At 42.9% G+C, this 15253-nt stretch overlaps 1 protein-coding gene across 2 annotated transcripts in view; it reads right to left on the minus strand.

Moving 5' to 3' along the window:
• Positions 1 to 4794, minus strand: part of SUMF1 (sulfatase modifying factor 1) — a 105979-nt gene extending 101185 nt beyond the window's left edge. For both annotated transcript variants that reach the window (XM_059161556.1, XM_059161555.1), the window contains exon 1: positions 4497 to 4794. In XM_059161556.1, coding sequence (XP_059017539.1) covers positions 4497 to 4766 — 270 coding nt within the window. In that variant the 5' untranslated portion in view covers positions 4767 to 4794. The remainder of the gene's footprint in view (positions 1 to 4496) is intronic.
• Between the last annotated feature and the right edge of the window lie 10459 nt (positions 4795 to 15253).

A 15253-nucleotide genomic window follows, 5' to 3' on the forward strand; every position in this document is an offset into this window, starting at 1 on the left:
TGACCTTTTCTTTGAACCACTTCCTAATTTATACAGGACAAATGAATCATTTTTTCCTCTCCAAGTGCTTTGTTCAACTCCTCCTGTAGTACCATCATTATGGAAAAATGATCCTCATAGGTGATTGTGCATGGAGGGGAAGGGAGACGGGGAGAGAGAGGAAGACATAGGAAGGAGAGAGAGGAAGGGAGTAAGGATGGGGGAGAGACACATACCATGAGAGAACATACGCCTACCAGAAGGTAGGTGGCAAATGTCTTGAGGGAAGAGCATATGTCTTTTTTTCTCTTCCTTATATCCAAGACATAGGACAGTGCTATAATATTTGTATACCAAATAAACATGTGTTATACTAAACTAAATAAACAGAAAACAAAAAAAAATAGATTTCATACAACCCCAATCCAAATCTCAGAAAGTTATTTTATGGATATCAACAAACTGATTCAATGCATACATAAATAGGCAAAAGACAATAATGGCCAAGACAATACTCGAGGGGAAAAAAACAATGTTAGAGGACTGATGCTACAACTTGAAGAGTTACTGTAAACTTAACATAATCAAGACAGTGTGCTGGTGAAAAAACTAAAAGATCAGTGAAACAGCGCAGAGAGCCCAGAAAAAGACCTCCATAAATATGATCAACTGATCTTCAACACAAGGGTGCTTAGGCAATAGAGTGGAACAAAGACTGCCTCTTCAACAAATGATGCCAAAACAAAATGGATATCCACATATAAAAATAGTAATAATAATAATAGACACTGAACTTCCACCCTTCACAAAAATTAACTCAAAATGGATCAGACCTAAATATAAAATGCAAAATGGTATAACTCTTAGAAGATAACATAGGAGGAGACCCAGATGACAAGGGGTACGGTGATGACTTTTTACAAACAACATCAAAAGCAACAACCACAAAAGAAATTGCTAAGCAAGGTTTAATTAAAATAAAAAATTTCTGCTCATGAAAAGAGAATGTCAAGAGAATGAGGAGACAAGTCAGACTGAGAGAACTTTGCAGATGAGACATCTGATAAAGGACTGTTACCCAAAACAAAGAACTCTCGAAATTCAATAGTAAGAAATGGGCCAAAGAGGGACGCCTGGGTGTCTCAGTTGGTTAAGCGGCTGCCTTCGGCTCAGGTCATGGGATAGAGTCCCACATCGGGCTCCTTGCTCGGCCTCTGCCTGCCTCTCTGTCTGCCTGTGCTCACTCGCTCTCTCTTCCTCTATCCCTGACAAATTAATAAATAAAATCTTTAAAAAATAAAAAATAAAATAAAATGGGCCAAAGACCTAAACAGATACCTCACCAAAGATACACAGATGGCAAAGATGCTCATTGTATATCAAGCAAAAAATGCAAACTAAAACAACAGTGAGATACCACTACACACCTTAGAATGGCCAAAATCTGGAACAGTGACAACAGCAAATGCTGGTGATGGTGTGGAGCAACAGGAACTCTCATACATTTCTAGTAGGAATGCAAAATGGTAAAACTGCTTTGGAAGACAGTTTTGCAGTTTGCAGACAGTTTTGCAGTTTCTTAAAAAACTGAGCATACTCTTGCCGTATGTTACAGCAATTGTGTCCCTTGGTATTTATGAAAATATCTGGTACTTATCCAAATACCCATATGCAAATCTGCACACAGGTGATTACAGCAGCTTTATTCCTATCTGCCAAAACTTAGAAACAAGCAGGATACCCTTCAGTAGGTGAGCAGATAAATAAACCGTGGCACATCCAGACAATGGATATTATTCAGAACTAAAAAGAAATTAGCAGGTAAGCTATTAAAAGCCATGGAAGAATCTTAAGTGCATATTAGCAAGGAAAGAAGGGGTGCCTGGTTGGCTCAGTTGGTTAAGCACCTGACTCTTGATTTCCACTCAAGTCATGATCTCAGGGTTGTGAGAGCAGCCATGCTTCAGGCACCATGCTGAACAGGGAGCCTGCCCCTCCTCCAGCAATCACACATGTATCTCTCTCTCCAAAATAAATAAATAAATTATTTAAAAAAAAAAAAAAAAAAAAAAACAGGGAAGCCTGGGTGGCTCAGTGGGTTAAGCCACTGCCTTCGGCTTGGGTCATGATCTCAGGGTCCTGGGATCGAATCCTGCATTGGGCTCTCTACTCAGTGGGGAGCCTGCTTCCCCCTCTCTCTCTGCCTGCCTCTCTGCCTACGTGTGATGTCTGTCAAATAAATACATAAATAACGTTTAAAAAAAAAAACAGATCAGACATTGTTAGTGGGGACCAAGGGGAGGAATGAAGAGAGGGACACAAAGGACTTTTAGGGGAATGAAAATACTATACTATATGGTATTATAAGGATGGCTATACATCATTGTACACTTGTCCAAACTCACAGAATGTACACCAAGAGTGAAACTTAAGGAAAACTATGGACTTTGGTAATTACGATGCATTAATATAGACTCATCAACAGTAACAAATGTACTATTCTGGTGGAGTATATTGACAACGGTGGAGACTGCATTGTGTGGGGACAGGAGTATTATGGGAGATTTCTGTACCTTCCTCTACATTTCGTTGTGAACCTAAAAATCCTCTAAAAATTAAGTCTTAAAAAAAAGAAGAAAAAAATTTTTTTTAAGATTTAAGGAAAAAAGCACTATCACTACAACCATGCACCTCTCCTGTAATATTGAACTTCCTGAATTCAGAATAAATGTCTAATGTCAGAATTAGACCAAAGTCATCTACACATGAACCAAAAAACTTAAAACCAAGAAAATCCTTTTATGAAGTCTTTTGTCTTGACAACAAAGCTACTTGGGGTTCAGTCATTAAGTTGAGTCCTTGAAGGCTTGTGATCTGTGCTCTCAGCAACTGCTAGTTTACTAATAGCATGGGATGCCTCCAAACATAGAAAGTGCATTCAAGTGAAAATGAGCACAAAATAAAAACATATAAGGAAGGAAGGAAGGGGGGGTGGGAGAAAGGAAGAAAATGCAAAAACTGGTCAAAATGACCCATACAATACCTAGTCTAGACACAAAACCACTCTGAAGAAATGGACAAAATGTGTATCTTATCAATGTAATTAAAAAGATACTGGCACCATCATCTCATTTTGAAATCAAAAGGTAGAGCATTTAAAATGCAGAATGTTCTGTAATGGCCAGAAGGTTCTAGGGAAAAATTTGATACAGATCAATGTGTAAATGCAATAAGACATCCACCCTGTTAGTTACCAAGTACCTAAACAAGACACAGGGCTTTTTTCTTTTGAAGTAAGGACATGATTATCCAATATCACAAAAGGTAGAAAGGAATTAAAATCATGTACGGTCAATATACACTACAAAAATAACCAGGGTTCCCACCAGACAAAAGATAAACACTAATAATGCAGTGCATCCTCTGAGGGTCAAGAAAAATTTAAAAGGCCAAAATTACACAAAATGGAGAAACAGAGAAGCCCAGCCACCAATTCCCTAACACTATATTAGAGACACAAAATTATAGTCCTAACCCCTACCACCCTCACTCCCTATTTAGGTAAAGAAACTGGAGATAAGTATCTTTGGTAACTGCAATGTCAGAGCAAAGAGCTTCTGTGGTGGCGGCATATGGAAATAGTTCAGGGAAAGAAAAAGAAAGAAGTCTAGTATGGTCTGCTGGACCTCTCACCTAAGCCCTGAATATTGTTCAGAATTAAACCACAAGAAAGAAAAGTGGGATTAAAGAAACAAGGAACGAATGTACTCAATATACATGGAGCACTACTTTAGGATCAAACATCTTGGTTCTAGTCCCTCTAAATTTTTTCCACAACCATACCAATATGCAAAGTACCTGGAGAGAATGGAGTAATCATTATTACTCATGTTATTATTTATGTATGCTAACAGTTAACACATCCGTGCACTATAAAAGGCACGGATAAATAGCACTAATAAAGCAACTACAGTTGACTTGGTCCTTCCTGTGTGCTCAAGTACTAAGGATAGCAAGATAAATAGGACAAGTTCTTGCCCTCAAGAAAGTCTACTAGGAGAGTCCATCGATTAAAATACCAGAATTTTAAAGACACAGAGACCCACTGTCCTGATTCCTTCAGTAACCACAGGAACCCAAGATTAAGGAATCTGTAGGCCCTAAAATTAAAAGCCCGAGAACCTCAGGAGAAAGAGAGTGGAGTGAGGGTGGAGTGAGGAGGAAATTAGGGTGGAGTGAAGAGGAAATAAGGAGTTGGAGGTAAGAAAAGGAGGGTCAACTGTTCTCAAACCAAATTCCCTAAAGTGCAGGATTAAGTTGACCCCCAACATCCCGCGGACTTTGGAAGCAAAAAGAGGAGAGGAACTCTTCGTCAAGTAGGATCAGCATGTGCCCATGCTGATTTGCGGTGTGGTTATAATCTTTACTTGCGTTCCTGCAAACCGCTTGCCTTGCCCATCCCACCCTGTGCAAGAACCCCGCGGACTCCACCCGCCTTCACGGAATCAAGAGAGCACCTTGGTGGGCGCGAGCGGCCGCTCTCCCGGGACCTGGCCGGGGGCGTTCGCTTCCCGCGAGTATCGGTGCGCCGCCGCCGAGGCGCCATGGTCCCCGCGCCGCTGGGGAGTGCCACAGCCGCAGGAGCCCGCGAGGGAAGCCGCGCCCGGGCCCGTACTGGCCTCTTCGCCCCCAGCCGCCTCGCGGGGCAGCAAGAGCAGCGGCAGCAATAGAAGGAAACCGAGCCGGGGGTAGCACCCACCAGCTGGCCCTACTGAGGGCGCAGCCATGTTGTCCCGGGAGCCATGTGACCCGCCAGGTCACGTGGCTCCGCCCTCCTTAAAGGGCCCAACCCTGGGATGATTTTTGAGGTGGCTTTGGAGTTGCTCTCTCCAATTTTTTCTACGTACCTCCCCTTTAGAGCACCTCACCTTGGCTTTGCTGACTTTGAAACACAGAGCCCTACAAAACTCAAGAACCTCCAGATGGTTGTGAGCCCTATTTTTATTTCTTGGTTGAAAAACGATAATCGAGTTTGTTGAGCATTTGGTAAATGTTAGGCAGTATGCTAAGCAAACACTTAAATTTTGGAAATCTCATTAAGCCTCACAAGGACCCTATAATACTGGGTTCACCAAGCAGTTAAATGACTTGCCCAAGGTCACATAGCAAATAAATGTCAAAAACGAGATTTAAACCCAGGGAATCTAACTTAAAACCTGAGTTTGGCCATTATGTTGTACTGTAAGCAATTAAATAGTCTTGCCTTAACAAGAAATAAGGGGAAGATGAACGTGTTGAAAGACTTCTCCAAAGGATACACTTAGGGAAATCCTAGGTACAGCTAAAATAGATACAACAGTGGCCCTCCAACAGTCCCAGACCAGCGAGCATCAGCATCATCCAGAACATGTTAGAAATCCAGTACTTGGAGTGCTTCCGTGGCTCAGCGGGTTAAGCCTCTGTGTTTGGCTCAGGTCGTGATCCCCGGGTCCTGGGATTGAGCCCCACTTTGGTCTCCCTGCTCAAGGGGAAGTCCGCTTCTCCCTCTGCCCCTGCCCCTGCTCATTCTGTCTTTCTCGCAAATAAATAAATCTTAAAAAAAAAAAAAAAAAATGAGGGCACCTAGGTGGCTCAGTGGGTTAAGCCGCTGCCTTCAGCTCAGGTCATGATCTCGGGGTCCTGATATCGAGTCCCGCATCGGGCTCTCTGCTCAGCAGGGAGCCTGCTTCTCTCTCTCTCTCTCTCTCTCTCTCTGCCTGCCTCTCTGTCTACTTGTGATCTCTCTCTCTCTGTCAAATAAATAAATAAATAAATCTTTTTTTAAAAAAATGAAGTACTCAATCAGAATCTGTGAGGGGAGATACAGCAGTCTATGTTGTTTTTTTGTTTTTTTACCAGGCGCCCGGTGGTAATATTTTTTAAAATAATCCCTACCTGCGGTGTCTGGGTGGCTCAGTCGGTTAAATGACTGTCTTCTGCTCAAGTCATGATCTCAGAGTCCTGGAATCAAGCCCCAAATGGGGCTCCCTGCTCAGAGCGAGTCGTCTTCTCCCTCAACCGGTCCCCCTGCTCCTGTTCACGTGCTTTCTTGCTCTCTCTCTCTCTCAAATAAATAAATAAAATCTTAAAAAAATAATAATTCCTTTCTTTGAAATATATGTGTTGGAATATATATATGGATAAAAAGATATGCTGTCAAGTCTTTGCTTCCAAAAAGTGGGTGATGGGAGGGTGGGGGTGGCTAGAGATGAAACAGGTGTGGCCTTGATTTGACAATTGTTGAAACTGGTTTATGGGTATCTGGGCGTTTGTTATAATATTCTCTCAACTTTATGTTTGGAATTTTTAAATAATGATACAGGGTGCCTGGGTGGCTCAGCGGGTTAAAGCCTCTGCCTTCCACTCAGGTCATGATCCCAGGGTCCTGGGATGGAGCCCCATGTCAGGCTCTCTGCTCAGCGGGGAGCCTGCTTCCTCCTCTTTCTCTGCCTGCCTCTCTGCCTACTTATGATCCCTCTCTCTGTCAAATAAATAAATAAAATATTTTTATAAATAAATAAATAATGAATATAACAAAATCCTTTCCTCCTTGTTGACTATTTCACAGTTTTCCAAGAGTTTTCACACATTTTCTTGTTTGAGATTTTAACCACTTGGCAAGCAACCTACTATTATCATACCCATTTCACAATTGGTGAAGCTAAAAAGTCATTGTTTTAACTACAGTTACATATTTGCTATGGACAATTTAGACTCCAGGGTCTAGGTCAAAGACAGTTATAGGTTTCTCTGCAAATATTCAGTCTCAGCACATGCTGTGCCGGTTGCCCTTCTGAGAACTGAACACCTTAGACTCATGATCCTACTAAGCCATTAGGGTATGACCTCCATCAAGGCAAGGATTCTGCCAATTTTCACCACTGAATCAGCAAAATTAGGCCAAAGCCTAACACATAATAAACACTCAAGTGAACACTTATTGAATTAATGGACAAATGAACTAATGGCAGTAATCATGACCTCTTTCTCTTAAAGGGAAGCAAATGGTTGAGAAAATAATATAGGTTTACGCTTAGAAAGAGCTGTGTTTAAAGCTGTCCACTTGCAAGAGGTATGATAGAGGTAAATGACTTCATCTTTCTGACCCTCTCTTTCTTTATATGTGAAATAGGGATAATAATATCACCTTCTTAGAGATTTTATAATGATTAAATGAGTTAAAGAATGTAAAAGGCTTAGCCCAGTGCTTGGAATTGCATAATACCTACAAAAAAAATAAAATAAAATAAAAATAAAAAAACCCTTTGCTATTATTAGCAATCATTATCCAAGACAAGAACTTTGTAGTTTCTCCAGGAAGTATCAACCTTCTCTGTCAAGCTGTTGAATAATTTCTTACAGGTCACCAGTCAAGGAGTAAGTGGAAAATATTGATGAGAAATCCCTAGTTGAGGGCACTTAAGCTAGAAATTAGAGATAAACATACAATTCACCAATCAGCTCTGTGTAAATAAGAGCATTTTATCTAGAATCTCTCCTACCCTCTAGCTCCCATTTGAGGTACTTCTGGGGGTCTTCTTGCCCCTTTTATCTAATGAAGCTGGATGAAAAAACCCTCTTCTGGAAAGTGTGTCTGTTTACTAAGCAGCAAAGAAGTTACCGTGTCTTCTTCTTCGTGGCACAGAGTGAACAAAGGGAAGATAATAAGGAAAGGAGATCAGAAAGCTAGTAGAGGACCAGATGATGGAGAAAATGGTAAACTATTACCCTAAGTGAAAGGCAGTGCCATTGTGCAGTTTTGAGAAGACACCTCACACTTTTCCTGGTAATCAGGGTCAATTTCCCTGGCAAGTTAGAGATTTCTTGCCTACTGGTCTCTGAATGCAAGGAATCTAAAGTACCCTGATGGCAGCCATGACCGTTGTTTCAGTGGGATCCTTGTCTAAAGAAAAAATTCGCTCGCTTGGGGACCAGGACCTCCAACTTGGCAGAGCCCAGAGTTCTAAGGATGGGAGGAATAAAATTCCTAGCGGGGCATTAGGAGTGATAATAAGTGAGACCACTTCTACTACCACCCCTTGATTGCTAAAACCATGTGTATTCTTACCTCTTGGAGACACAGTGCCATGTAGACAGCTGTGTGTGTGTGTGTGTGTGTGTGTGTGTGTGTGTGTGTGTGTATTGTGTCCTTAGAGATGACCCCATCTTGCAGACTGTAGCCTCCAAGCTGACGTTTCAGCTGTGCCTTCAGTACCTCATTCCTACTCTCCATGAGGACAGCTTGCTTCTGGTTGATGTGATATGGGATAACACCACTGGATCCCATGACCAGAGGCTGCCCACGCATCTCCTTCCTTGAAAGGGGCACTCTGCTCAAATGCTATGTTGGTGGGAATACATATCTGTGGATAAGGCATCCTAGAAGCTCCAAGACAGTGGTGTTGGTAGAGGCTCTTGGAGCCTGAAAGGCATAACTTGGATTTTGTTTATTGCAAAGATTTTTCCATTGTCACCATTTTTCAAGGCTACCCCTGATGCAGTCATCATCCATTTTCAGGTTGCATCCTTATTCTGAGCCCACTCATCCAAAAACTCAGGTTGGGCTTTTTTTCCACCTAATTCTGTAGGTCGTAAGAGACCTTCACATAACCCTAGATATGAGTGGAAGGAGGGGCACTGGTGCCATTGTGATCATGTTCAGCTTACTTGTGTCATCGAGTCTTGCTTGGACTTGATCTTGGATGTACCATTTCCATTTCATAATGGATTGCTCTTGAGCTTGTCCAACCTTAGGACATGGTAGATCTGGAAGAACCAGTTAAGAATGCAGTTCCAGAGCCATGATTACTTGGTAACCAACAGTTTTATCTCTACCAGGGCTTAGGAGCATGTCAACAGCTGCTTTTTAAAGGATGCATAATTGTATGAGTCAGGGTTCTCCAGAGAAACAGAACCAACAGAATGGATATATATATATATATATATTTATACACAGGAAAAGATTTATTACGGGGAATTGACTCACATGACTATGCAGTCAGGCAAGTCCCAAGATCTGCAGGGTGAGTGGGAAGTTGGAGATTCAAGAGAAGTGATGTGTGTCCAAGTCCAAAGGCCTGAAAACCAGGAGAGATAACGTGTGTGTCCAAGTCTGTGTCCAAGTCCAAAGGCCTGAAAACCAGGAGAGATAATGTGTAGCTTTAATTCAAAGGCTGGCAGGCTTGAGACCCAATAATAACCAATACTTCAGTTTAAGCCTGAAAGCAGGAAAAAAGCTGATGTCTCAGTTCAAAAGCAGTCAGGGAAAATGAACTATCTCTTACTCAGGGGAGGATTGGCTCTTTCATGATAGCCAGGCCATCAACTGATTAGATGGGACCCACCAAACACCAGGGAGAACAATTTGCTTCAGTCCTTCTACAACTTAAATGTTGATCTTATCCCAAAACACCCTCACAGAAGCACCTGGAATAATGTTTGGCTAAATATCCGGGCACCTCATGGCCCAGTCAAGGTGACAGAAAATTAACCATCACAGTCATTCTCTGTTGTGGATGACATGACTTTGTTCCAGAATCCCAGAGGCCTAGTGTTGTGATTCTTTCTCTTGGGCTTGCCATCCTCTCCATCCTGCCTCTTTCCTGCTACTGAGCTCTTTCTTCCACCAGTTAAACCTGGCCTTCCAGGTTACCTGGTATACGGGCTAGATAATAGTCCTAGTTGTGGAATATGCTGTTTCCAGAACCAGATCAGCCCTGGCGTTTCCTTCTTCAGAGTAGGGGATGCATGATGCAGCAATTTGTCTTTCACTTTGGAGAAGTGACCAGCACAGGTGTGACTGGCGAAACTACCTTTACTGAGATGGAAAGTTCCTGACTCTTTGTGAGTTTATCTCCGTTCTCTGGAGTGTGTGTTTCTTTCTTTCTTTTTTTTTTCTTTTAAGATTTTATTTATTTATTTGACAAAGAGAGAGATCACAAGGAGACAGAGAGGCAGGCAGAGAGAGGAGGAAGCAGGCTCCCTGCTGAGCAGAGAGCCCGACCCAGGGCTCGATCCAAGGACCCTGAGATATGACCTGAGCTGAAAGCAGAGGCTTAACCACTGAGTCACCCAGGCGCTCCTGGAGTGTGTGTATCTTACAGATACCTCCGGTGTGCTAGCCCCCTCTTGCTCATCCTGTCTTGTTAACTTAATGTCATCAGTGTTCTGTTGGAACGTTGGAATTTTCTGTAGGATGTCCAGATAATTTAGTCCAATTCTCTTCTAACTATATTATGACATAGGGCATGAACATTAACAGAGGCCAAGAGTAAAGCTGTAAAACAGGGATTGGAAAATTTTCTGTGAAGGGCCAGATGACAAATATTTTAAGTTTTGTGGGCTACCTATAATCTCTGTTGCATATTCTTTTTTTATTTCATTGTTTTTGTTATTTTACAAACCTTAAAAAAATGTAAGAACTATTCTCAATTCAAGGGCAGTGGGGGGGGGGGGGGCGGGGTGGGGAGAGGCTATCAGCAGCCACAGGTGGAATTTGGTTCCTGCTATCAAGTGATAGTTTTCTCATTCCACTTCATTTTTTTAAGCTAAAAACTATTTTTAAAATTTAATTCAATTAATTAACATACAGTGTATTGCTGGTTTCACAGGTAGAGGTCAATGATTCGTCAGTCTCTGCTAACACCCAGTGCTCCTTACATTATGTTCTCTCCTTAATGCCCATCACCCAGCTATCCCAACCCTCCACCCCTCTCCCCTCCAGCAACCGTCTGTTTATTTTTTATGATTTGTCTCTCTCTCTGGTTTTGTCTTTTTTTTTTTTCCTCTCTTTCCCTATGATCCTCTGTTTTGTTTCTTAAATCCCACATATCGGTGAGATCATATACTCATTCCACTTTAATGTGAACACTTTTGGATCCTTCTTCCTGATTGAGATAGGAAAACAAAAAACAATCCAAAAAATGCCCCGACGCACCTGCCAAGTCCACAGTGCCACATTACATACCGGCGGCCTTCCTAATGTGCTCTGACAACTGTGCCACATCAAGCACAGAGCCTGAGATTTAGGCCAGGATTGGCTTGCTGATGCTGTCACTCTTTTCAGTGGGCTGACCACGCTGAGCTCCTTCAACTGTAGATGTTAATCGCACCTTTGTGGGTGCCTCACCTCTCTTGCCCTCCACACACACCCTGTGGGGCAAGTCTCCGTGGCTGCCCCTCTGACTTCTGTGGCTACAAGAATGCCATCCCCCGGCTGCTAGGGATAAAGCCCATCAGCTAGCTTGTCTTGCTTCAAGCCCCTCTCATCTCCATCACTATCTGTAAGCTCCAGCTTTGTGGCCGCCCCTCCCAGTCAGGTGGTCTGCAGAGGCAAGCCTCCGCCGGACTGAACCCCCAATGGGGTATGGAGCCCCTCTTCCCAAGACATGCCTGATGGCCTCAGGGAACGAGCATCCTCCAGGCCCTCCCATGGGATATAGTCCGAGGTGGGTCTTCCGGCCTCTTGGAATAAATCCAAACAGCATTCCTACTTCCCTGAACTGTCTAGTTTTGTCTATTATGAAGAATGTTGCTACAAAGAACAGATGAACATCAGGTAAAAGTTTCATGTGGACATATGTTCTCATTTCTCTTGGGGATAAACTAGGAGTAGGACTGTTTGGTCATATTGTAATTCTGTTTTAACCTATTGAGAGAACTGCCAAACTGTTTTCCAAAGTCGCTGTACCTACATGTAAAAGAATGCAACTGGACCGCTTTCTTACACCATACACAAAAATAAGCTAAAAATGGATTAAAGACCTAAATGTGAGACCTGAAACCATAAAAATCCTAGAAGAGAGCACAGGCAGTAAATTCTCTCTCTCAGCTATGGCAACATTTTTCTAGATGTGTCTCCCGAGGCAAGGGAAACAAAAGCAAAAATAAACTATTGGGATTTCATCAAAATAGAAAAAAACCTCTTCAGAGTGAAGGAAACAATCAACAAAACTAAAAGACAACCTACAGAATGGAAGAAGATATTTGCAAAAGGCATACCTGATAAGGGGTCAACATCCAAAATATATAAGGAACTTATACAACCAAATAAATAAATAAATAAATAAATAAGACAAAACAACAACAACAACAACAAAAAAAAAAACCACCAAATAATCTGATTTAACTGGGCAGGAGACACGAACAGACATTTCTCCAGAGAAAGCAACACGATGGCCAAGAGGCACAGGGAAAGATCCTCAACATCATTCATCAGGGAAATAGAAATTAAAACTACAATTAGATATCACTTGACACCTGTCAGAATGGCTAAAATCAAAGAGGTCCTACCATCTTACATTCCTGTCAGCAATGTTTAAGATGTTCCGATGTCTCCATCATGATAGTTAATTCTTACATCTCTTCTCACATAAAATCTTTTTCCTCCTTTATCAGGCCAGCATTTTCTCAGTTTGGCTATCCTGGGACTTAATCCTGTTTCTAGCCTGGCATCCACAGAGGAAGTGGGGTTGGTGTCAGGGCAACCTGTTACCTTATAAGGAAGGAAGTTCTGCAATGTCTTCCTACATGGAGGAACGGCTCAGCTCATTCTCAATGGGAAGAGAGAGGCCACCTACACAGGCTCTGGGCATTCAGAGAAGTCCACAGAGCCACATTTCCCAAGGGCACCCACCTAGATGTCCTTGTCCCATGCTTCAGGTCTAAGGTTTTTCCAACCTGATCCCTGACTTAGCGGAGTGTCCAGACATCTCTGGAGCCCTGGGTTCCAACAATTAGACCATCAATCTTCCACTCAGCTGGGTCTCATCTTGCACAGTAATGGATAAGGGCCTCTTTATAAGCTATGCAGAAGGTTTTCTGGCTCTCACACTCAGTTTTTGTTTTCCTCACACTCAGTTTTTCAACTGTTTGTTAATTGCCCTGGTTTTTCATTATCCTTTGCGGGGGGGGGGGGGGTCAAGGCAACTCAATAATAACCAGACAATCCTATATCCTTGGGTATATTGTACCTGTTGACCTTTCAAATTCCTGACTCAGCACATTGGTATGGACATTTCTTGTCACGTACATTTACCCAGGTCACAACCAGTAAAATTTTTAGCAGTTGGGCTGCCACCTTCTGCCAGAGACATACCCCATCCACTGCTCAAGATGGGAATCCTCACTGCCACCCAGGAAGTGGATGACCTCACCCAAAACCCATCTTATCACCTGTCAGGGGGTTCCTCTCAAAAACAGGTACCAGAATTTCATTAGAAATCCTGGAGAGGAATGCCTGGGTGGCTCAGATGCTTAAGCATCTGCCTTCTGCTTAGGTCATGATCCCAGAGTCCTGGGATAGAACCCCACGTTGGGCTCCCTGCTCAGTGGAGAGCCTGCTTCTCCCTCTTCCTGTGAAGCTCCCCCCTTGCTTGTGCTCTCTCTCTCTCAAATAAGTAAATAAAATAAGTAAATATAATCTTTTAAAAAATGAAGAAAGAAATGAAGATATCTCGGTGGTAACAGCTGTGAAAACTACAAGGGGAGAGAGAATCTGAACGGGCTGGCATCAAAAGCCTCCAGACTGCAAGACAGGCACGACACCTGTGCCTTCTTACATCTTCCCCTTCCTTCCTAGAAGAAGCCAAGAAGAAACACCGTGCAGGAAAAGCTTCTGAACTGAGAGCTCCTGACGGTTAACTTCACATGTCAGCCTCCCCAGGCCATGGAACGTCCAGATAATCTGGTTAAACATGATTTCTGAGTGTGTCTGTGAGGGTGTTTCGGAAATATTTAAATATTTAAACTCAATTTTTCTTGCAATATTTTTTTGATTAATTATTTTATTAACATATAAGGTATTATTTGCCCCAGGGGTACAGGTCTGTGAATCATCAGTCTTACACACTTCACAGCACTCACCATATCACATACCCTCCCCAATGTCCATAACCCAACCACCCTCTCCCTAACCCCCTACCCCCAGCAACCCTCAGTTTGTTTTGTGAAATTAAGAGTATCCTACAATTTGTCTCTCTCCCAATTCCATCTTGTTTCATTTTTTTCTTCCCTACCCTCCAAACCCCCCACATTGCCTCTCAAATTCCTCATATCAGGGAGATCATATGATAATTGTCTTTCTCTGATTGACTTAACTGGTGGACTGATTAAAGCAAAAGGTTCTCTCCAGTGTGGGAGGGCATCATTCCATTCTTTGAGGGCCTGAAAAGAATAAAAATGTGGAGGAAGGTTGAATTAATTGAGCTGGAACAGTGATCTTCTGCTCTTAGCCCATGACGGCTCTCAAACTGTCAGACCTGGACTAGAACCTGTGCCAACATCTCTCTGACTCTCAGGCTTTGGAACGACACCACTAGCTTTCCTGGGTCTTCAGCATGCAGAGGGCAGCTGACAGGACTTTTCGTCCATTGTAATCACACGATCCCCTTCCTTATAACAATCTCACGGGGCTCTGGGGGGACTCAGTCAGTTAAGGATCTACCTTTGGCTCTGGTCATGATCCCAGGGTCCTGGGATCGAGCCCCAAGTCTGGCTCTCTGCTCAATGGGGAGTCTGCTTCTTCCTCTGCCGCTCACCCTGCTTGTGCTCTTTCTCTCTCTCTCTCTTTCTCTCTGTCAAATAAATAAATAAAATCTTTTTTAAAGTCTTGTTATCTCTGTCTGTATCTATTCTGTATCAATGTTTACATCTATCTCCCATTGGTTCTGTTTCTCTGGGTAACCAATACAGCGCTACACTAAGAAGGTTTAAGCAAGCACAATGGGAACCCCCAGAGCAAAGACTGCTCATTAGAGAAGTCTTGCACAAAGCCAACATGGCCAGGCCCTGATCTTACCACTGCAGCCAGTCACTGGCTGGAACTGCCCAGGAAGAGGGTGTCCTCAGTTTAATTACTGGCTGATCCCACAGGGGCTGTTTCTAGAGGCTGTCAGTTGACTGTACTCCCTGTGGCAGGTCTATTCTTAAAGAGAGACCAGAGCACACACCTGCTGGCTGCCAGCACCTGTAATTGGGCCACTCCTCTCATTTCATCCTCTGTCAGGTGTCCTTCACTCACTGTGGTCCAGCCACGGTGCTCTTCTTACTGTTCCTGGGGCTCACCAAGCATAATCTACCCAGAGATCTTTGCACCTGCTGTTCCTTCCTCCTCTGATGCTCTACCCTTTTCATGACTGCCTCTTTCTGTCATTGAGGTCTTAACACAAGTGTTACCTCTTCTGTGAAGCCTTTCCTGATCTCCACATACAAAGCAATCCTTCCCTATTATGCCGTA

The sequence above is a fragment of the Mustela lutreola genome, chromosome 2 (genome assembly GCF_030435805.1).
Source record: "Mustela lutreola isolate mMusLut2 chromosome 2, mMusLut2.pri, whole genome shotgun sequence".
NCBI classification, from domain to species: Eukaryota; Metazoa; Chordata; class Mammalia; order Carnivora; family Mustelidae; genus Mustela; species Mustela lutreola.